The sequence below is a fragment of the Mauremys reevesii genome, linkage group 5 (genome assembly GCF_016161935.1).
Source record: "Mauremys reevesii isolate NIE-2019 linkage group 5, ASM1616193v1, whole genome shotgun sequence".
Taxonomy (NCBI): domain Eukaryota; kingdom Metazoa; phylum Chordata; order Testudines; family Geoemydidae; genus Mauremys; species Mauremys reevesii.
This window is the reverse complement of record NC_052627.1, coordinates 132,838,991-132,860,419: the sequence shown is the minus strand read 5'-3', so window position 1 is coordinate 132,860,419 and position 21,429 is coordinate 132,838,991. Positions and strand designations below refer to the sequence as shown.

The window sequence follows — 21,429 nt, the reverse complement described above, 5'->3', positions numbered from 1 at the left end:
CTCGGAAAAGACCCAGGGTTTTCCTGGGAAACCTGATGCCCTTTCTCCTGCCTTATTCTGAGCTCAGCCCACTTGGGCGGTTGCCCCATCCCATCTCCTGATCTAAGTACAGCATTGACACCTCACAGACTAGAGGGAGATTGCAGGAGGGCAGCCCCATTGTGACCTAGAGATGACATCAGCGCCTGCCTGATGCCAGAGCAGCAACCTGCCCTCAGGTATAGCCTGGGTACTTGTTGCTGCTTTGAGAGTGCCTGTGTTGAGAGTGTCTTAGTGCCTGAGCCCGGGGAAATGAGTTCACTCCTCCTCTGTCTGCTCTTTGTAGTCTTTTATGCTGTGCTGAGGCTCGCCAGATCTGAGGTAAGTGAGACTCCTAGAGAGATAGAAAAGCTGGATTGATGCCAGCTGAATGCAGGAACCAAACATAAGTATTTTTCAATCAGCAGACTCGGATCAAACTGATATGGGAATCAATCAATAAAGAATTAAAGGACGGGAATATATTTAAAGCAGGTTAACAATGTTTTATGGAAAATGGGCCATGTCAAACATAGATGTGACAAACTTAGACTTGTGTAAGGTGTTGTTTTTCATAGATTCCAAGGCAAGATTGGCCCATTGGGATCTTCTAGTCCGACCCTCCTGTCTAACGCAGGCCAAAGAACTTCCACACAATAATGCCTACTGCATACCTTTTATTAAAATGTCCAATCTTGATTTTAAAAATTGCCAGTGATGGAGAATCAATCCACCATGACCTTGGTCAATTGTTCCAATGGTTAATTCCTCTCACTGTTAAAAATGGACGCCTTCTTTCCAGTCTGAATTTGTCTAGTTTCAACTTCCAGCCATTGGACATGTTAGACCTTTCTCTGCTAGATTGAAGAGCCCATTTGTAATTGGTTTTTTCCCCAGGTAGGTATTTATAGACTTTTCCTCAAACCACCCTTAACCTCTTTAAGCGACATTGACTGAGCTCCTAAAGTCTATCACTACAAGGCATGTTTTCTAATCCTTTAATCATTCTTATGGCTCTTCTCTGAAACCTCTGCAATTTAGCAACATCCTTCCTGAATGTTAGACACCAGAACTGGACACAGGATTCCAGCACTGGTTGCACCAGTGCCAAATACAGAGGTAAAATAACCTCTCTCCTCCAACTTGAGATTCCCCTGTTTATGCATACAAGTACCGCAGGACATTTGGATTAAAAATCAGCACTATACAATATCAATGGAGCACAAGTTAAAGGGATTGAGAACAGGCTAATGGCTAACTGACAGATCTTAAAAAGTAATTGTCAAAGGGCTCCTCGAATGAGGGTTTTTCTAATGGGGCTCTGCAGGGATCAGTACTAGGTCTGAGGCTATTCAACATTTTTTCAATGACTTGGAAGTAAATACAAAATTGCTGCTGATAAAAATGTACTGATGACACAAAGATTGGCAGAATGGTAAATAACGATGAGGACAGGGCAGTCATACAGAGAGTTCCAGAGAGTTGGTTTGGCAAATGGGGCCCATTCAAACAAAATGCATTTTCACACAGCCCAACACAGAGTTATACATCTGGGAACAAGGAGGGCCTATTCAGATTTGGATTTCACGATCTTTAGTTTTGTATCATCTGCAAATCTGGCCACTTCACTGTTTCCCCCCTTTTCTAGATCATTTATGCATATGTTGAACAACTCTGGTCCCAGTACAGATCCTTGGGGGACCTTGCTATTTATCTCTCTTCATAAACTCACCATTTATTCCTACCTTTGGTTTCCTATCTTTAAACCAGTTACTGGTCCATGTGAAGACCTTCCCTCTTATCCCATGACAACTTACTTTGCTTAAGAACCTTTGATGAGGGAACTTGTTAAAGGCTTTCTGAAAGTTCAGGTACACTATATCCACTGGATCGCCCTTGTCCACATGCTTCTTCACCCCTGTGACATTACACCCCATATTCTTCATAGAAATATTGTTCTATGAATATGGCATAACTAAGGTATGTTTTATGCAAGATGGGTTATGTGAGATCATTGGAAAGGTTCTGATTTACTGAATGGGATTATCCTATCTGTATGGATGTATCATTTCTGTATCTGAAGTTAGGAATATGGGCTCTGTATCAATTACAAAAGTGCTTGCACCGGGGGAATGCCCCCAAACAGTGGGCAATCAGCCTGGATGGGCCATTAGGAAGGACAATAGGACTTGGAAGATACTAATCTTCCTCCTTCCTGAGAAGTTTCCTGGGATGCTGCTTTGACACTGCAGCGTCATGTGATCATGTCACCTCATAGAATCATAGAAGGCCAGGGTTGGAAGGGACCTCAGGAGGTATCTAGTCCAACCCCCTGCTCAAAGCAGGACCAATTCCCAACTAAATCATCCCAGCCAGGGCTTTGTCAAGCCTGCCCTTAAAAACCTCTAAGGAAGGAGATTCCACCACCTCCCTAGGTATTCACCCTAGGCATTCCAGTGCTTCACCACCCTCCTAGTGAAAAAGTTTTTTCCTAATATCCAACCTAAACCTCCCGCACTGCAACTTGAGACCATTGCTCCTTGTTCTGTCATCTGCCACCACTGAGAATAGTCTAGATCCATCCTCTTTGGAACCCCCTTTCATGTAATTGAAAGTGGCTATCAAATCCCGCCTCCCCATTCTTCTCTTCTGCGGACTAAACAATCTCAGTTCCCTCAGATGGACATCATTTGGGACTGGTGGTATTTTTCCACTAGGAGGGAGTGAGGGGTCAAACTGGGAGACAAAGGATTCCTGTCATAGCCAAATCCTATTTAAGGCTTGGAAGGGAGTTAATCTAGGCTCTTCTCCACCACCTCCCTGCCCCAAAAGGAAGACTGCTGAAAACACCTGGAGAAATAAAGGAACTAAACTGTGGGGGAGGGGGACAGGGGCTGAGCCCAGGCAAGAAAGATCTAGCCTGTGAAAGGAATACCTGGCTAGTTAAGCTGCAAGCAGTGCGGTTTACCTTCAAGAAACTTTGCAGCTCCCAGGCAAGTGGGCTGAACTCATGCCAAACTGTTGTTGTTGGTTTTTGGTGTAAAAGAGCTGCCGTTTAAGGATGATATTGGGGTTATATCAGCACTTGTTTGGGTGTATTTGCATAACCCATTCATGGCTTCACCACTCAGGAGTAGCATGGCCATCCCAAATGCATGCAGAGAAAACCCCGATATCATGCATTCCCTAAATATGTATCTAGGAAACACTGTTGTCCAGAGGTCGGATTTCTCCCCCAAGGTCTGAATTCCGTGCATGGTATCTGGGGTTGGTTGCATACCCTGCAATCCTAAAACCTGCAGAGTTTTGTCATCTCTGCAGGAGAGAGAACTTTGCAGGCTCTCTCCTTCAATGCTTATAAACTCTGCAGGCTCCGGGTACCAGCAATCCCTGTTTCTCCAACCCCTGGATTGTTCCAGTGACCCCTGTTATGGGTTGTGCTGTGTGCCCTACATTGTCTGCATCACAGGAAAGCACAATGCCTACCCATGAGGCCTCATAGTGCAATACTCTTCCACAAAGAAAAACTTCCCCCTGGCCCCACATGGCAATCACCTCTGGCTAATTGTTCTCTCAGGTTTATTGAGGAGTTCTCTTCTAACCCTGCTGCTTTCTCTGTGTGTGGCAGGCTCTTCGGAGGAAGAGGAGATACCGAAAGAAAAAGCAGAAATCAAAAGGTAAGCAGCCCCTGACTCCACAGCTGCAGTGGCAGACTCAGGCCCATGCAAAGCAGAGAAATAGGGTCTATTCCCCCACCTGCCTCCCCTCTTCCTGCGAAGGCACAGTCGTGCCTAGAGTCATGCAGAGGCACTGGCTGGGGCTCCGTTCACAGGCTGCCTCTGAAATCTGGGGCAATAGGCTGCTAGGAAGCAGAGGGTGCCCAAGCAGCTCAATGTCTCCTTTATGTCTCACTTCTGGCAGCTTTTGGGTGCTGTGAGGAAGAGCTGGAGGAGGCTGGTGCATCCCTAGAGACATGGTAAGCAATGCCCCCCTCCATAAATCTGCAGTGGGTCAGTCCTCTCCTTTAGCGTCATGCAATTCATCCCCACCCGAGTAATCCCTCCCCTGCCCCGACCTATGTACCACGTAAGGAACTCTTCTCCTTTAGACTCATGCAATTCATTCCCACCCAGCAGAAGTTGCCATCTCTAATCCACCCCCACGCATCATACCGTGGGTCATTCCCTTCCTCGAGCATCATACAGTTCATTTAACCTGGGGCAGTGGTGGTGGAGGGGTAGATTGTGTCGACTGGACTGGACCATCCTCCCCTCCCAAGAGGGGGAGAAAATGTTTTCTGGGAGCAGCCCCGTGCACGTGAAGTGGACAGATCAGGAGGAAGACTGGCCTTTCTGGTACAGTGAGTAGGGTGAAAGGGATCCAGCAGCACTTGTGTAACGGCCCCTTCTCCAGTCCCCCAGCAGGATTTGAACCCTGGACCTTCAGCTCTGCAGCATAAAACACCCCTTAGAGCTGAAGAGGTAGCTGTATTAGTTGGCAGCTATAGTAGGCTGTTATCCTATATGTTGATTAGCTTCTGTGGGCGGGACATGACACACACGCTGCCAGTAGGATACACTCTCACCTCCTCAGCACTAGACAGGGCTCACCTAACAATCCAGCTAACCCCAAACCAGAACATCCAAGGCCCGGGTATTGCAGGGGAGGAGGCTGCCTCAGTGGAGAATGGGACAGGGAGCCTTTCAGTGCCTCCCCTCTGGGTAAAAGAGGGCCTGAGGGCAGGGCCTGCACTCAGCTATCTGCTCTCTCTGTTCCACAGCTGCCCTGTGCACCTGGAGAAGTTCAGTTTGGCTCAGCGCCTCAGGCTGGTTGAGAGGAGGCTACAGCACGTGGCCAGACACCTGGATGAAGTTCTGATACCGTAAGGCAACTGACCAGGGGGCACCAGACTGGGGGCTGGTTGGGAGGGGAGAGTGAATGTAGAGAGGAGGGAGCAGGGAAAACCAGACACTCCAGGATCCTAAAATAACAGGGAAAAAGCCACTAGGAGGCTTTAGCTTCCAAGGTGAGATACCAGCGAAAGTGAGGTGAGGGATTATCAGAAATTAAATGCAGAGACTACAAGTTGGGGTTGTGAGTAGGATCAAATCCTTCTGTACGGCAATATCTGTCAGCAGGCAACTGTCAAGAACCTGCCCGTGCTGTGTTTGAAAGAAAAAGCAATCAAATGACACCCTGTGTGGGGGTGTCCACCCCACATAGCACTGGAAGGGGCTAAGGTGGCCAGGCAGGCCCATTAACTCCACAGGGTGCACCTGCAGGAAGAGCCGGGGAGCAGGGAATTGATCCCAAGCAGGCTCAGCTGGCAGGAACAGACGGGGCCTATAAAGCCAGGAAGCTGGCAAGAGACAGGGGCTGCGGCTGGGAAAGAGCAGCCCCTCCCTGGGAAGAGGGGGAGTGTTTGGAGCTGGTGCACCCAGAGCAAGGAGGGGAACCAGGAGTAGTAGGAAGCAGTCCAGGCTGGGAGAGGAAAGCCCAGAACTGCTGGGTTGAGGGTCCCTGGCCTGGACCCCAGTGTGAAGTGTGGGCCCAGGTTTCCCTACCAGCCCCCAAGGGCATGGCATGGACCGGTGGGGCAGTGAACAGGAAAACTGTCTGGGTCATTGTGGGAGTGACAGTGACCACATGCGACAATTGGAAGGGGCATTGACACCGAGAGCTAATCCCATCCCCAGAGTAGGCACCAGACAAGCAATGAGTGGGACACCACGTGATACACCCTAAACACGAGTCATCAGCCAGGACTTTCAGGACCATAGCACAGACCTCCACCACCAGAGAAACTCCATTAACTGGGAGCAATAGTAAGTTGTTAGTCTCTGGGGTATCAGCCATTAGAACAGGACAGTTTTCCAGTGGGTTAGAATGTAAGAACATAAGAACAGCCAGACTGGGTCAGACACTGGTTCATCTAGCCCAGTATCCTGTCTTCCAAAACTGGCTAATGCCAGTGTAGCAGAGGGAATGGCCAGAACAGGGAATCATCAAATGATCCATCCCCTGTTGCCCATTCCCAGCTTCAGACAAACAGAGACTAGGGACACCATCCCTGCCCACCTTAGCTAATAGCCATTGATGAATTGATCTAATTCCTTTTATAGTTTATAGTCTTGGCCTTCACAACATCCTCTGGCAAGGGTTACACCCACATGCTCACATCTTCCTCCCCCCAAACCAATTGTTGTTAGCTAATCTTTCTATTAAAATAGCAGTAGATCCCCGATCATGCTGAAGGCCCCATTGTGCTAGGTGCTGCACATGTGCGTGTGACGAAGGGGTTATCGTTCTAGATAAAATGAGTGCCAGCTCCCCCTCTCAGTCCTTCCTTACCCAGCTGATGTCCTTGTGTAGGGGGTGTGGTGTGCAATGCATGCCTAGGCACTGCCCCACTGCACTACTGCTGGAAGGCTGTGCCCAAGCCCTGCCTTGGCTCAGCAGGGCCATGTCCCATCTGTCCCTGTCTGCTCTCTCCCACAGGCCGAGTGTGTCGACAGCTACGATGAGCCAGTTCTCCTATTTCTCTATGAAATCCACCACCTCTGCCCTCTGGAGTCCCAGCTCCTTTTCCCTGAGAGAAGCCACCATGATTCAGTCAGACCCCCTCTGCCACACCGGGGAGATCATGCCTGTCGGGGGCTGGGAAGGATCCGCTCATCCCATCCAAGCCCAGCCTCTCCCCAGGCCTCCTGCCCACAGCAGACGAGACCGGCGAGAGCAGACCATGGGTCTGGACCAGACGTCAGTCCGTGGCTTAGACTTCAACATCCGCCAGAAGCATCTGCAGAGTCAACTGGGGGCTCCTACCCCATACACAGAGTCGCTGGCCAAGATGATCCCTAACGTCCCTGCTCTGCGCCCACCGGACAGAGACCCCAGGGTGAAATTCAACATGAGCAGGGTCCCTTTCCTAAGCTGTGAAGTCCTGGAGGAACTGGACTGTCACGTGCACACAAAGAGACTCCAGCATGAGCAGGGCTTACCCCTCACCCCCCAGAAACCCCACACAGCTCTTCTGCCTCCAGCTCCACACCCCCCCCTCCCGGGGGAGCCATTGCTGGGTGAGCGGGACACCAAGCAGCAATTGATATTAGACACAGATTGGCCCAAATGTGGATTTCCAGCAAAGGTCCCGGAGCCCCTCAGATCCAACACCAGCCCTCAGCGTGCACAGGCGATCCAGGAGCCATGTGTCTGCCCCTCTGGACCCCTGCCTCAAAAGGCCCACAGGATCATGGCATCCCCTGATGCCATCCTGTGGCTTGTGCCCATGGTGGTGGTCAAGCTGCAGGATCACATTGCTCAGAAATGCTCAGAGATCCAAATGGAGGCGTTCCCAAAGATGGTGAGAGAGTCACACAGAGATGCTCCCCTCGTGAGAGAGACAGCAATAGCAGAGAAGACGCTCACAGCCACACTCCACCTCTATAGGAGCGAGTTGAGAAAGCCCCTTACCAGTGTGAGCGGCACCAAAGGGACTGAAGAGAAGCTGGAGCTGCACATGGAGAGGAAGGTTCTCTTGGGAGAAGGCTCCTGCCTGGGGCCAGGGGCACAGGCAGGTGAGGGCAGGGCAGATCATCCCAGGACCCAAAGCCACCAGGTTGCCCCAGAGGCCCCAGGCTCTGAGCAGCTAACAAGATCTACCCTTGACTCTCTCATGGCTGGGCAGGCTGCACACGACCTGCAGCTGAAGCACCTGATGGAAATGTTGAGCAGCTCCCGCCCCTTGGCGGGCCAGGTCTCAGTCTGCCAGCAGTGCCGCAAGACATATCCAGGAAAGATGAAGGGTAAGAAAACTCAGGAGGAGACATCTGCTGAGCTGCATGGTCTTCGAGACATCATGGATCCACATGGGCTCGATGGAACTGTGAATTCAAAGCTCTTCAGGGATCAGCTGCCAATTAGAGTCTGCAAGAAGTGCAGTAAGCTTCGACGGAAGAGACCAGCTGGCTCTGCAGGTGCTGACTTTCCCGGAAGATCCCATGGAATTCCACAGCGATGGACTCCAGGAGACTCCTCAGCATCATCCAACCACAAAAAGATGCCAGTGGTGTGGCTCCTTCCAGCAGGCAGGAGAAAGACGCAGGATGGAATGGGGAAAACGGCTCCCAGTAAGCAACCAAAGATGGTGTCCATTGCTACAAGTACAACAGGGCTTTCACAAGCTGGGGAGAAAACAACTGGGAGTCCTGACGGTTCTCCCCCAAAGTCACCAAAGGCCTCTAGAGCTAGGACATCATCCCCTTCAAGGAGCAAAGTTCCAATTCTCAAACGGATGTTAATGTGCCTCAAACAAACCTGCACTAAGCTTCAAAACAAAGTGAAGTCCCAAATGTCCAAGGACTCTCGTTCAAGAGCACCTGATGCTAAATTTACAAAGCCACCCCTTGGGAAGGCAAGGGCCTCCAAGGGTGTCTGGTAGTAGTATAAGGGCCCTACCGTCAATAAAACACTAACCCCTCCCCTTGACCCCTCAAAACCCGCTCCTTGACCCCTTAAGCCCCAACCACCTGTCACTGGAAGTCCCACCCATGGCGGACACATGACCAGAAGCAAAGTGTGTCATGTGACCCCTCTAAGAACTCCTTACACTGCCCTCTACCAATCAGGATGGGTTTCGCCCCAGTAGGCCCGCCCCGAGAGGAGATTTGACCAATCAGGGGGTGTTCCGGGCCGGGGTGACCCATCCAGAAGTGGTTCGTGTGACCCCTCTAAGAACTCCTCCCACTGCCCTCTACCAATTGCGATGGGTTTTGGCTGCATAGGACAGCCCTGAGAGCAGGTTTGACCAATCGGGGGTGTTCCAGGGCAGGGTGACCCCCCAGGAGTGGGTCCTGTGACCCCTCTAAGAACTCCTCCCAGTGCCCTCTGCAATCAGAGTGCAGTACCATCACCCCATAAGTCCCAGCACCGAGGCAGAAGAGGCCCTCTTTTACCCAGAACGCGTGCTTTAGAAATCATGGAGACATGAACTACTTCACCACCCCCGTGTGAACGTCAGACTTTGTTTTAGCCCCGAGGGCCTTTGGACTTGTGTGGGAAAAGCGCTACATCAGCGAGAGTTGCGATGAGGGCCCTTTGACTCGGCCGTTGATGGATACGCTGGAACCCGAAACCCAAACCCTCGTGAGGCACCCCAATGAGGGTGACCGCCTCTCATTGTCCGCTCCCCTAGAGGAGGAAGGCGAACGCAGCTCGGGGGAGTCACCGGAGGACAAGGTGAATGGAAAAGACATCACTCAGGTAAATGAATGATTAAGAAAAGACGGCTGATGATGGGGTGTAATGAGTTAGGAACCGTGGGGTTGCGTAAATCTAAAAACAAGCAGTGGGGGGCTTACACTGTTTCTTTTCTGAAAATCTCTCAACAGCTCGACGATGCCTTTATCAAAGCCTTTGAGAACCAACCACACAAACACAACTCCAGTTCCTCAGTGGCCACCACCACACCAAGCCCTGAGAAAACTGTGTGTGCGAAAATGCCCATATTCACAAACCCGGAGCACGTGCTCTAGGGGTTGTGAATAAAAAACCAAGGACTGACAAACCATTCTCCCAACACCATAAGCTCGTCACAGCTTCCCCATAGTCTAGTGTTTGGGAAAAGTATGATGCTTCATTCAGAAAACTGATGAAGATTTGGGGAAAATATGATGCTTTGTTCAGAATACTGGTGGCTGCTATATTCTCAGGGGGTCTAAAAGAAAGGAGGGCTGGAAAGACCCTACTTATAAAGCTCAAAATGCCGTTAGCCTTCTTGGCAACAAGGGCACACTGTTGACTCATATCCAGCTTCTCGTCCACTGTAACCCCTAGGTCCTTTTCTGCAGAACTGCTGCCTAGCCACTTGGTCCCTAGTCTGTAACAGTGCATGGGATTCTTCCATTCTAAGTGCAGGACTCTGCACTTGTCCTTGTTGAACCTCATCAGGTTTCTTTTGGCCCAGTCCTCTAATTTGTCTAGGTCCCTCTGTGTCCTATCCCTATCCTCCAGTGTATCTACCACTCCTCCCAGTTTACTGTCATCTGCAAACTTGCTGAGGGTGCAGTCCACGCCATCCTCCAGATCATTAATGAAGGTATTGAACAAAACCGGCCCCAGGACCGACCCTTGGGGCACTTCACTTGAAACCACTACCCGTTTGAGCCTGACAATCTAGCCAGCTTTCTATCAACCTTATAGTCCAATCATCCAGCCCATACTTCTTTAACTTGCTGGCAAGAATACTGTGGGAGACCGTATCAAAAGCTTTGCTAAAGTCAAGGAATAACATGTCCACAGCTTTCCCCTCATCCACAGAGCCAGTTATCTCCTCATAGAAGGCAATTAGGTTAGTCAGGCATGACTTGCCCTTGGTGAATCCATGCTGACTGTTTCTGATCACTTTCTTCCCCTCTAAGTGCTTCAGAATTGATTCCTTGAGGACCTGCTCCATGATTGATTTTTCCAGGGACTGAGGTGAGGCTGACTGGCCTGTAGTTCCCCAGATCCTCCTCCTTCCCTTTTTTAAAGATGGGCACTACAGTAGCCTTTAGCTCAGTGGTTTGAGCATTGGCCTGCTAAACCCAGGGTTATGAGTTCAATCCCTGAGGAGACCACTTAGGGATCTGGGGCAAAAATTGGTCCTGCTAGTGAAGGCAGGGGGCTGGACTTGATGACCTTTCAAGGTCCCTTCCAGTTCTAGGAGATTGGTATATCTCCTATTATTTATTTATTTATTTTCCAGTCATCTGGGACCTCCCCCGATTGCCATGAGATTTCAAAGAGAATGGCCAATGGCTCTGCAATCACATCCGCCAACTCCTTTAGTACCCTTGGATGCAATGCATCCGTCCCCATGGATTTGTGCTCATCCAGCTTTTCTAAATAGTCCCGAACCACGTCTTTCTCCACAGAGGGCTGGTCACCTTCTCCCCATACTGTGCTGCCCAGTGCAGCAGTCTGGGAGCTGACCTTGTTCGTGAAGACAGAGGCAAAAAAATCATTGAGTACATTAGCTTTTTCCACATCCTCTGTCACTAGGTTGCCTCCCTCATTCAGTAAGGGGCCCACACTTTCCTTGACTTTCTTCTTGTTGCTAACATACCTGAAGAAACCCTTCTTGTTACTTTTAACATCTCTCACTAGCTGCAACTCCAAGTGTGATTTGGCCTTCCTGATTTCACTCCTGCATGCCTGAGCAATATTTTTATACTCCTCCCTGGCCATTTGTCCAATTTTCCACTTCTTGTAAGCTTCTTTTTTTGCCTTTAAGATCAGCAAGGATTTCACTGTTAAGCCAAGCTGGTCGCCTGCCATATTTACTATTCTTTCTACACATCGGGATGTTTTTTTCCTGCAACCTCAATAAGGATTCTTTAAAATACAGCCAGCTCTCCTGGACTCCTTTCCCCCTCATGTTATTTTCCCAGGGGATCCTGCCCATCAGCTCCCTGAGGTAGTCAAAGGCTGCTTTTCTGAAGTCCAGGGTCTGTATTCTGCCACTCTCTTTTCTTCCTTGTGTCAGGATCCTGAACTCGACCATCTCATGGTCACTGCCTCTCTGGTTTTACTGCAGTTTCATACCGGAGCTCTGAGCAGTCATACTGCTCTCTGACATACAATGCAACTCCCCCAACTTTTCTGCCCTGCCTGTCCTTCCTGAACAGTTTATATCCATCCATGACAGTACTCCAGTCATGTGAGTTATCCCACCAAGTCTCTGTTATTCCAATCACATCATAGCTCCTTGACTGTGCCAGGACTTCCAGTTCTCCCTGCTTGTTTCCCATGCTTCTTGCATTTGCATATAGGCACTTAAGATAACTCACTGATTGTCCTGCTTTCTCAGTCTGAGACAGTCTTCTCCTCTTGCACTCTCCTGCTTGGGCTTCCTCCCGGTATCCCATTTCCCCACTTACCTCAGGGCTTTGGTCTCCTTCCCCCGGTGAACCTAATTTAAAGCCCTCCTCACTAGGGTAGCCATCCTGCTTGCAAGATGCTCTTCCCTCTCTTCCTTAGGTGGAGCCCGTCTCTGTCTAGCACTCCTCCTTCTTGGAACACCATCCCATGGTCAAAGAATCCAAAGCCTTCTCTGACACCACCTGCGTAGCCATTCGTTGACTTCCACAATTCGACGATCCCTACCCAGGCCTTTTCCCTGCACAGGGAGGATAGACGAGAACACCACTTGCGCATCAAATTTCTTTTATCCTTCTTCCTAGAGCCACGTAGTCTGCAGTGTTCCGCTCAAGGTCATTCTTGGCAGTATCATTGGTGCCCACGTGGAGAAGCAGGAAGGGGTAGCGTCTAAGGGCTTGATGAGTCTTGGCAGTCTCTCCGTCACATCGTGAATCCTAGCCCCTGGCAAGCAGCAGACCTCTCGGTTTTCTCGGTCGGGGTGGCAGATAGATGACTCAGTCCTCCTGAGGAGGGAGTCCCCAACCACCACCACCACCCTTCTCCTTCTCTTGGGAGCGGTGGTTGTGGAACCCCCATTCCTAGGACAGTGCATCTCGAGCCTTCCAATTGGTGGAGTCTCCTTCTGCTCCCTTCTCTCAGATGTATCATTGTGACGGTGCTGCCCGTGGGAGCCAGCTGAGGTCACTCAATCAGGGTGAACTGGAAACCAAACTGGGCAGACAAACCCCAAATACTGGTGGTTATTCCAATACTTAGATTTATCAACCAGCACAAAACAGCTTCTGTAGTACCTTACTGGTTACTCGGAAGTCCAAACCATGCAGTTCCCTTAAAGTGCCCAGCCTTAGGCCTCCATCCAGACACACCTGTCAGATATGCTGATGATTCCTGAAAATCTTATCTCATCATATAAAAGAAAAGGTTCTTCCAATCCCAAAGGATCAGCCACACACCCAGGTCCAATTATAACTTAGATTTTACCCAAAATACACGCTACAGCCAATTCTTATTAACTAAGCTAAAATTTATTTAAAAAGAAAAAAGAGAGTGTTGGTTAAAAGATCAAGAAACAGACAGACTTGAATTCAACTCTTGAGGTTCAGATACATAGCAGAGATGAGCTTGTAGTTGCCAAAAGTCCTTTTAGAAATAGTCCATAGGTTATAGTCCAATGTCCGTATTCAGAGTGACTCCAGTCAGTGACTGGGGATCTCAGTCCTTGTGGCTTAAGGTTTCCCCCTCTTGAAACCCAAAGCAGATCTGAGATGAAGCAGGATTGTGTCCCAGGGTTTTTATACATTTCCAGCAGCCTTTCGGCCTGAGAAAACCATAGGCTTACCTCTCCTTCTCCCAAACATCCTGGCAATTAGCACAGGGTAATTTATCCATTAAACAGTTCAGATACAGCTTACCACAACCTTCAAAGAGACACATAGACAATAATACTATTTCACTCAACTATCTTCCTAAATGTTAATATTCCTTTTTTGATCTTTGAATTCAAACTATAGCAATAGACAAGACTTGTTTGCTTACATCACAAGCCCTGAGCAAACATCTACCCTTTTACTGCTAACAATGCAGACTTGCATTTCAAAGCTCTATTAATTTACATATCTTCCTAACCAGTCCTTAAGGTTCACCCATGGGTCAGGTCAGTCTGTGAGTTGATTAACTCTTTCTGGCCCTGTCACCTTTCAATGAAATATTATACCACACTCATAACGTCACAATCATCTAGTCCACTCTCCACATTAGTACCTGTGGCAAGAACATGAAAACGGTTGCTCATCTGCATCTCCATTGCTGGTACATGGACGCTCCTTTTTCTTCTTCTGGAGGTCACATGCTGCCAAATTTCTTCACCGTCCCTCTCTCCCCTCTGCCCAACCTGCTCCGATTCTTCAGGCTGTTGTGCCTGTAGAAGCATATCCTGACGTCTGTCCAGGAAATCTTCATTTTCTCTTATGAAACGCAGGGTCGATACTTGTTTCTCCAGACCTCGAACCTTCTCTTCCAATATGGAGACCAGCTTGCACTTTGTACAGACAAAGTCGCTTCTGTCCTGTGGAAGAAAGACAAACATGACACAACCTGTGCAGGTTACAACACCTGAACGCTCACCTTCCATAATTTCTTCCTTCTAAGAGCTTCTTCAGCTGTTGCAGCAACTCACAGAAGCCCGCAAGATGAAAGCCTCAGTGGGCTCTCCCCAGGCAAACTCCCTCTGTTCTCCGCTCAGCTGCTTCGCTGCTGACTGCCTTTTTATAGCAGTCAGGCCCACTGAAGGCCCACCTGGAACAAAGCCCTCCCAATTCACACCGTTCAAACAATCAAACAATGAAGCACACGGTCCAACTGACAAACTGTTCCCTGCAACAGACACTCAGATACTCACCAACACAGCCCCCCAATGCAGCACTTAGCGGACCTCCTCTCGGACAGATCCCAGGCAAACGCCCTCTGTTAGCCTCTGCTGTTCGCCGCTCAGCTGGTTCGCTGCTGACTGCCTTTTTATAGCAGTCGGGCCCACTCAAGTCCCACCTGGAACAAAGCCTCCCAATTCACACTGTTCAAACAATCAAGCATACGGTCCAACTGACAAACCCTAAACGCCAAATGGCTAAACTGTTTTTAAATTCTCTGTGGGGTAAATTTGGCCAAAGAACAAACCTACCCAACAGCTGCATGGTGAGAGACACTGATGAACGCTTTCAGTACCTGAAAGTGGGTATTCACCCATGAAAGCTCATGCTCCAATACGTCTGTTAGTCTATCAGGTGCCACAGGACTCTTTGCTGCTTTTACAGATCCAGACTAACACTGCTACCCCTCTGATACTCTTTCAGTACCTGTTTCCCCCCAGTTACGAGGTTTCATCCTGCGAGTTTATCGACGATGAAACCGCGTGTGTGTCTTGGAAGCTCGCAAAAGACCAGTACTCTGTCTCTGGCAATACCAACGTCTTCATAGCCTGTTTCACCACCGCTTATGCCCGCTTAGAACTATACAACCTCCTAGACAGGTTGCAAGAGCAGTGCCTGTACCACGACACTGACTCGTGATATTTGTGAAAAGGGAGGGTGACTGGAATCCCCCTCTGGGGGATTATTTAGGGGACCTCACAAGCGATTATTTTTATTAAAAAAATAATAATCTGTGTCCTTTTTTCTGAATTGGTCATTTTTATTTTTTAAAAACAAACCCCAAACATCAATTGTCTTTAATCCCCTCACCTGGGGGGCTTTATTGGGTAATAGGGCTATGAAAATCATTGCAAAATACACGTCTGGGCTTGTTGAAGCACGTGTTGAGCAAGGCTAGGCATGCCCAAGGAATATCTCATCGGTAAATGTCTGTTCATAGCCTTTTGAAAAGCTCCTTTGGTTTTAAATAGTCTCACATGGTCACCTTTTCTAAAAGAGGCAACAACCGGTTTTATTTTAAAACCATCTCTGTAAACCATTTTCCATACCTTCAGAGAATTTGAAGGGTTAACATCAGCGGGTCTGGTACGTAGAGTTCTGTGAAAACTCTGGTTGTAACTCTTTATAAACTCAGGTAACACGTCAATGTAGCAAAAGGTGATATGGGCTGTAAAATATCTCCCCATCCTCTACAACCCCTGCTTTGACTTCCTTATTAGTAACAAACTGGTGAACTCCATGCTGCTTTAACAATCTGCTTAAAGGTTTGTTTAAAAATTCTTTCCCCCGATCGGTTTGTAATTTTTGAGGCATGCGACGTTTGCTGAAAATAGCTTTAAAGGCCTTGGATACCTCACCACGCATCTGGTCTTTTAGGCCTAAGGCCCAGGCAGATTTGGATAGAATGTCTATCACTGTTAAGATGGACTTAAAACCGATGTTGCATTTGGAGAACCGATGCATCTTCACCGAATCTGCCTGCCATTGCGCATCCACATCTGACCCAATGGTCTTGTTTCTTTTAAAATGTATTTGAGCCGGTTTATGTAAAGTGTAAGCGTTTTACGAGGCTTTTTGGCCACTTGAAAAAGAAGGGTCACCCGCCGAAGCTCCCAACTTCCCCGGGGGTGTAATATATTTTCTTTAACAGAGCTGCCGGTGTAGACATGACTGTTACTGGCACCGTCTTTTACTAACACAAATATGAAGGGGGACACATTCATATTGACATATTTAAATACATTTTATTAATTGCCTGGTTTAACACGAACATTTACAGCCACCTGCCTGTAAAAACGGACACCACGACCCCTGCCATAAGGGAGTCTGAGCTGGTTCATTCTTCCATTTTGTCCTTTTCCGGATTTTCCTCTTGAGATCTGTGTCTCAGACATGAGCAAAAACAGCTGATGCATGATATATTTACTCCCACGGGGCTACCGATCTGTAAGTTCTCAAAGGCCTCTAGAAAGACATTGAGCTGTTGAGAGATTTTCAGAAAAAGAAACAGTGTAAGCCCCCCACTGCTTGTTTTTAGATTTACGCAACCCCACGGTTCCTAACCCATTACACCCCATCATCAACCATCACTTCTTATTCATTCATTTACCTGAGTGACATCTTTTCCGTTCACCTTGTCCTCCAGTGACTCCCCCAAGCTGCATTCGCCTTCCCCCTCTAGCAGTGATGAGCTGCCAAAATCATAACAACCGGTTCCCTCCTCACCCCAGGAGGAATCATGCCCCCCCCCACCGACTCCTGCCCCAACCAACCCCCCACGTTCCTTGATGCCCCCCCGGGACCCCTGCCCCATCCACCCCCCCTTCCCTGTACCCTGAGTACCCTCTGCCGCCCCATCCAACTCCTCCTCTCATTCCTGATGGACCCCCAGGACCCCTGCCCCATCCAACCACCCCTTCTCTCTGTCCCCTGACTGCCCCTGGAACCCTTGCCCCTGACTGCCTCCCACCGCCCCATCCAACCCCTGAACCTTTCTGACTGCCCCACCAGGACCCGGGCCCCGTTCAATCCCCCTGTTCCCTGCCCTCTGACCCCCCACCCCCAAACTCCCCTACCCTCTCTCCAACACCCCCTCCCTGCCCCCTCACCACAGTGCCTGGACGTGGCTGGGCCGGGACAGGAGTCGCGCGGCCGGAGCCGGAGGATGTGGCGGGAGCCCGGCGACCGGAGCCAGGTGGTTGGCCGGGTGGAGCCAGGGAGGGCTGCGGCCAGAGCTGGAGCCGGGCAGCTGGGGCTGCTGCCACGCCCAGACCCGCGCTGCCGGAGCCCAGCCCCCTGGCAAAACAGCAGGGGCGGCTGGAGCCACGGGGCCGGGCCGGAGGTGGGGGGCCGTGTCCAGAGCCGGGCATCCCGGTAGGTGGGGGCATGGCAGGGACGGGGGTGGCCGAGCCGGGCGGCCGGGAGGTTGGGGGTCGGGACGCGGGCCGGGAGGGTCGCGGCCGGGACGGGGGACGCGGGCCATGCTGCAGCCGGTGAGGGTCAGGCGGAGACCCGGGACAGGGGGCTGGGTGGCCGGGCAGGTTCACGGCCGGGAACGCGGCCGGGAACGCGGGGGACGCGGCCGGGAGGGTCGGGCGGGGACCCGGGACTGGGATGGGGGCCGGGACGGTCGGGCGGGACCCGGGGACGGGGTGGCCGGGCAGGGTCGCGGGGCTGGGAACGCGGGGTGATGCGGGAGGGTCGCGGGGCCGAGGGTCGGGGCCGGGTGGGGACCCGGGGACGAGGGTGGGGCGGGGCCAGGTGGCCGGGCAGGGTCGCGGCCGGGACCGCGGGGGACGCGGCTGGGGAGGGTCAGGCGGGACGCGGGGCGGCCAGGTGGCCGGGGTGGTCGGGGACGCGGAGCCGGGTGGCCAGGGAGGGTCGCGGCCGGGGAGGCGGGGGCGGCTGGAGACCGGCCAGGGCACACGGCTCTCCCTAGTTTCCTACCTCAGCGTCGTCTTCCTGGGCCGGGGAAGCCTGCTTGCTTCTCAGCCCTCCCAGGCTTCCAGCTGATTCGCGGGAAGCAGGGGGGAGGAGAAGCAAGGAGGAGCATTCATGGCAGGAGGTGGAGGCAGAGCTGAGGTGAGCTGGGGCGGGCAGCAGGGAGCGCTTGTTAAATTTAAATGCCCTTTTAGAACCCAGTTTGTCCCACGGGGAACAACCGGTTCTAAAGGGGGCTTCTAAATTTAACAACCGGTTCGCGCGATCCGGTGCGAACCGGCTGCAGCTCACCACTGTCCTCTAGGTGGGGAGACAATGAGAGGTGGTCACACTCATTGGGGTGCTTCACGAAGGTCTGGGTTTTGGGTTCCGGTGTATCCATCAATGGCTGAGTCAAAGGGCCCTCGTCGCAACTCTTGCTGATGTAGCGCTTCCTCCACACAAGTCCAAAGGCCTCGGGGCTAAAACAAAGTCTGCCGTTCTCACGGGGGTGGTGAAGGAGTCCATGTCTCCATGATCTCTAGAGCACGCGTTCTGGGTAAAAGAGGGCCTCTTCTGCCCCGGCGCTGGGACTTATGGGGTGATGGTGCTGCACTCTGATTGGCAGAGGGCGCTGGGAGGAATTCTTAGAGGTGTCACATGACCCTCGTCTGGGTGGGTCACCCCAACCCAGAACACCCCCGATTGGTCAAACCTGCTCTCGGGGTGCACCTATGTGGCTGAAACCCATTGCGATTGGTAGAGGGCAGTGGGAGGAGTTCTTAGAGAGGTCACACAAACCACTTCCAGACGGGTCACCCCGCCCCAGAACACCCCTGATTGGTCAAATCTCCTCTCAGGGCGGGCCTACAGGGGCAAAGCCCATCCTGATTGGTAGAGGGCAGTGGGAGGAGTTCTTAGAGGGGTCACATGACACACTTTGCTTCCGGTCATGTGTCTGCCTCGACCCCGGAAGTAATATCCCCCATGGGTGGGACTTCCGGTGACAGATGGTCGGGGCTTAAGGGGTCAAGGGGCAGGGTTAGGGTTTGATTGATAGAAGGGCCCTTATACTCCCTCCAGTTCCCATGCTACTGAATCCCACCCTGCCAGCAGGCCCACTAACAGAAGGGCCCACAAATTCCACCATCTCTCTACCATCCAGCGGGCCTGGTAAGCATGGGCCAAAGTGGCTGAGAACAATGGCGTGTTGTCCTGGGACACAGAGACTGACGTATAAGAGACTCTCCTTGGGGTGTGACGTTTAACCCCGGATTCCAAGATGAAAGTGGGGCCTGGGGCTTGGACGAGACTGATGGTGTGAACAGCTCACTGGATTTGTTACTTGACCTCCTCTGGTTCAAGAATCAATCCTTCCTTGGCAGATGCATGGCCAAAGTCTCTTCCTTACAGATGTTTTGGCTACATGTGTGAATAAAAGCCAACAATCCATGGAGGAGGAGAACAGCAAACCCTCTAAGTTTTCAGAAGCTGACCTGGTGTTAGACATCGAAGGGAGGCAGCAGTGGGGTGAAATGCCCCAGAGATGTTTATACTAGAGGGTGGAAAGCAGGGGACTCCATGGGGCACTTGGTTTGCACAGGGCTCAGAAGAGAAACTTCCTAGGAGATAAGGGGCAGGGCTTTCCTGGGGTGATGGAAAGATGGAGTTTGGCATTTCCAAGTTGGCAGACACAAGACCCGAGGAAGGGGCTGAGGCAGGAAGGAAGAGCCCAAGAGTGAAAGAAGGCGAGATCTGCCACAGACCCGAGGGGAGTGCCATCCAAATGGAGTATGTGTGTTGCCGGCCCAGAGGGCCCGAGGGGGCAACAGCGGGGTTCGTTGCCCGGCGTGCGTAGCACTAATTAACACACCAGGGTGGAGAAGCAAACCAAGTTTATTCAAGATCTTGAAAAGGCGCTAGGAGAAGCAATATCTCAAATCAAGCGCACCGATAAAAGCAAGTTCCCCTTTTTATATTCCAAATTGTCTGTACTGGCCTTTGTTTCTCCCTGTCTCCTCCTCCCTCCCTCCCCTTGCAGCAGATACATTAAGCAATAAATTGTAGCTTGTTAGAAACCTTCCCATTCGCATGTTTATCTCTGGCCTTTACAACACAGACGCATGCAGACTTTCCCCCCCCTTTTCCCCCGTATCACTACCGCTTTTTGCTGTTTCGAGCTGTACTGCAGCTGCGAGCTAAGAAAGCTGACAGTTACAAATTTTTGCTTTTTGGCTGTTAGCAGTTTCGGCTGGTTAAAGTTCACAACATGGAAGAACTTTGGTTCACTCAGGCCTAGAGCAAGAAGACTTCATCGACACTCGTGGTCTTTCATCCTCCCGAGTTACCTAGATTTATGCCTAGTGACACCAACAACTGTGACCCCCATTTCCCCTCTCTCCAGCACGCCATCCAAGAGCTGAGATGTCATGGGGCTGGGGTGTCGGAGCAGGGGAGGAAGTTGCTAATAATTAATGAAGGCTTTAGTATAATGAATGGCCACAGCCAAGCTGTGGAAAACAGATCGCAAGACCTGAGGCTTGGATAGCTGAGGTGCCCTGCAACTTAAACCCCAGTCCACTGTGCCTGCATTCCACATATTAGCTGAGCTTCCTGGGCTCGAGTACCTGCAGCCCAGGAACGGAGCAAGACCGAGGTCTGGAGAGCAGAACGTGGGCCATCTACCGAGTGGCTGCAGAGAAGGTTCTGCTAACCCCCTTCGAGAGGCAGGTACTGTTACAGCAGGACTCTCCGGCCTTAAAGGGACAGCAGCCTCAAGCACAAGCAACCCATTGGCTAGCCATCCCCAGCATCACTGGGCAGAGGGAGAGGCTGGATGGGGTGGCATGTATAACTAAAGAGAAGCTGAGCTGTACTTAATATGTCCTAATTGAGGGAGTCACCCTAACTGTAACCTCACTTGCTAAGCAGGGAATAATAATGCCCAATTCAAATGAGAGTGAGGGTGTGAGCAGGTGCTTTTATGTACTGGTGTAGATTCTGTTCAAAGAATCCTAAATGCTATTTGACCTTCTTTTTCCAGTGTTTAAAGACAGTGCTCAGAAGACTCAATTAAGGTTCCTTGTTTCTGCTCATTGATCACTAAAGCTGCAATCACTAGGTAGCTGGTCTAGGGTGCTCACCTTTAGACCTGGTGTAAGGATGGTATTGCAGTGAAAGATAATGCAGAGAGGTTTCCTGATGCCTAGAGAAATCACTGAGAGTTGAAATTGTGCAGATCTGGGCTCAGTGGAGGAACCTCAGAACACAGCATCATAGCTAGAGGCAGAGGCAGTGCAAGCAGTAGCAGAGATGGCAGTAAGCAGTGGCAGAGGGAACAGCAGCAATGGTGAGAAAGGGCAGCAGTGGAATCTTTGATCACCCCCATCCCCTGCCTTTTAGCAGCTGGAGGTGAACACATCCCTGGATTCTGGGACTTTGCTGACTTCTGACAACCAGTTGTGAGAGGGTGCAGTGGAGGGGGGAAAGGGAGCGGCATGTTAACAGGACTTTAGCACTGAACTGTCACAGTGCAAGGTGGGAAACTGAAGCCCAAGACTACGGCCCAAGATACTGTGGGGAGTTTGTTTACTTATTGTTGCATACTTCTGAATCATAGATGGAGTGTTTTCCCAAATTAATGTTG

At 50.8% G+C, this 21,429-nt stretch overlaps 1 protein-coding gene across 1 annotated transcript; it reads left to right on the top strand.

Annotated features, from left to right (window-relative positions):
• The first annotated feature begins 228 nt into the window (after window positions 1-228).
• LOC120406885 lies at window positions 229-20,663 on the top strand. The gene is made up of 6 exons (XM_039542059.1): window positions 229-360; window positions 3,647-3,695; window positions 3,940-3,994; window positions 4,799-4,900; window positions 6,517-7,381; window positions 20,388-20,663. Exons 1-6 carry the CDS (start codon window positions 292-294, stop codon window positions 20,661-20,663), a joined length of 1,416 nt encoding a protein of 471 aa, XP_039397993.1. The 5' UTR covers window positions 229-291.
• The last annotated feature ends 766 nt before the right edge of the window (window positions 20,664-21,429 follow it).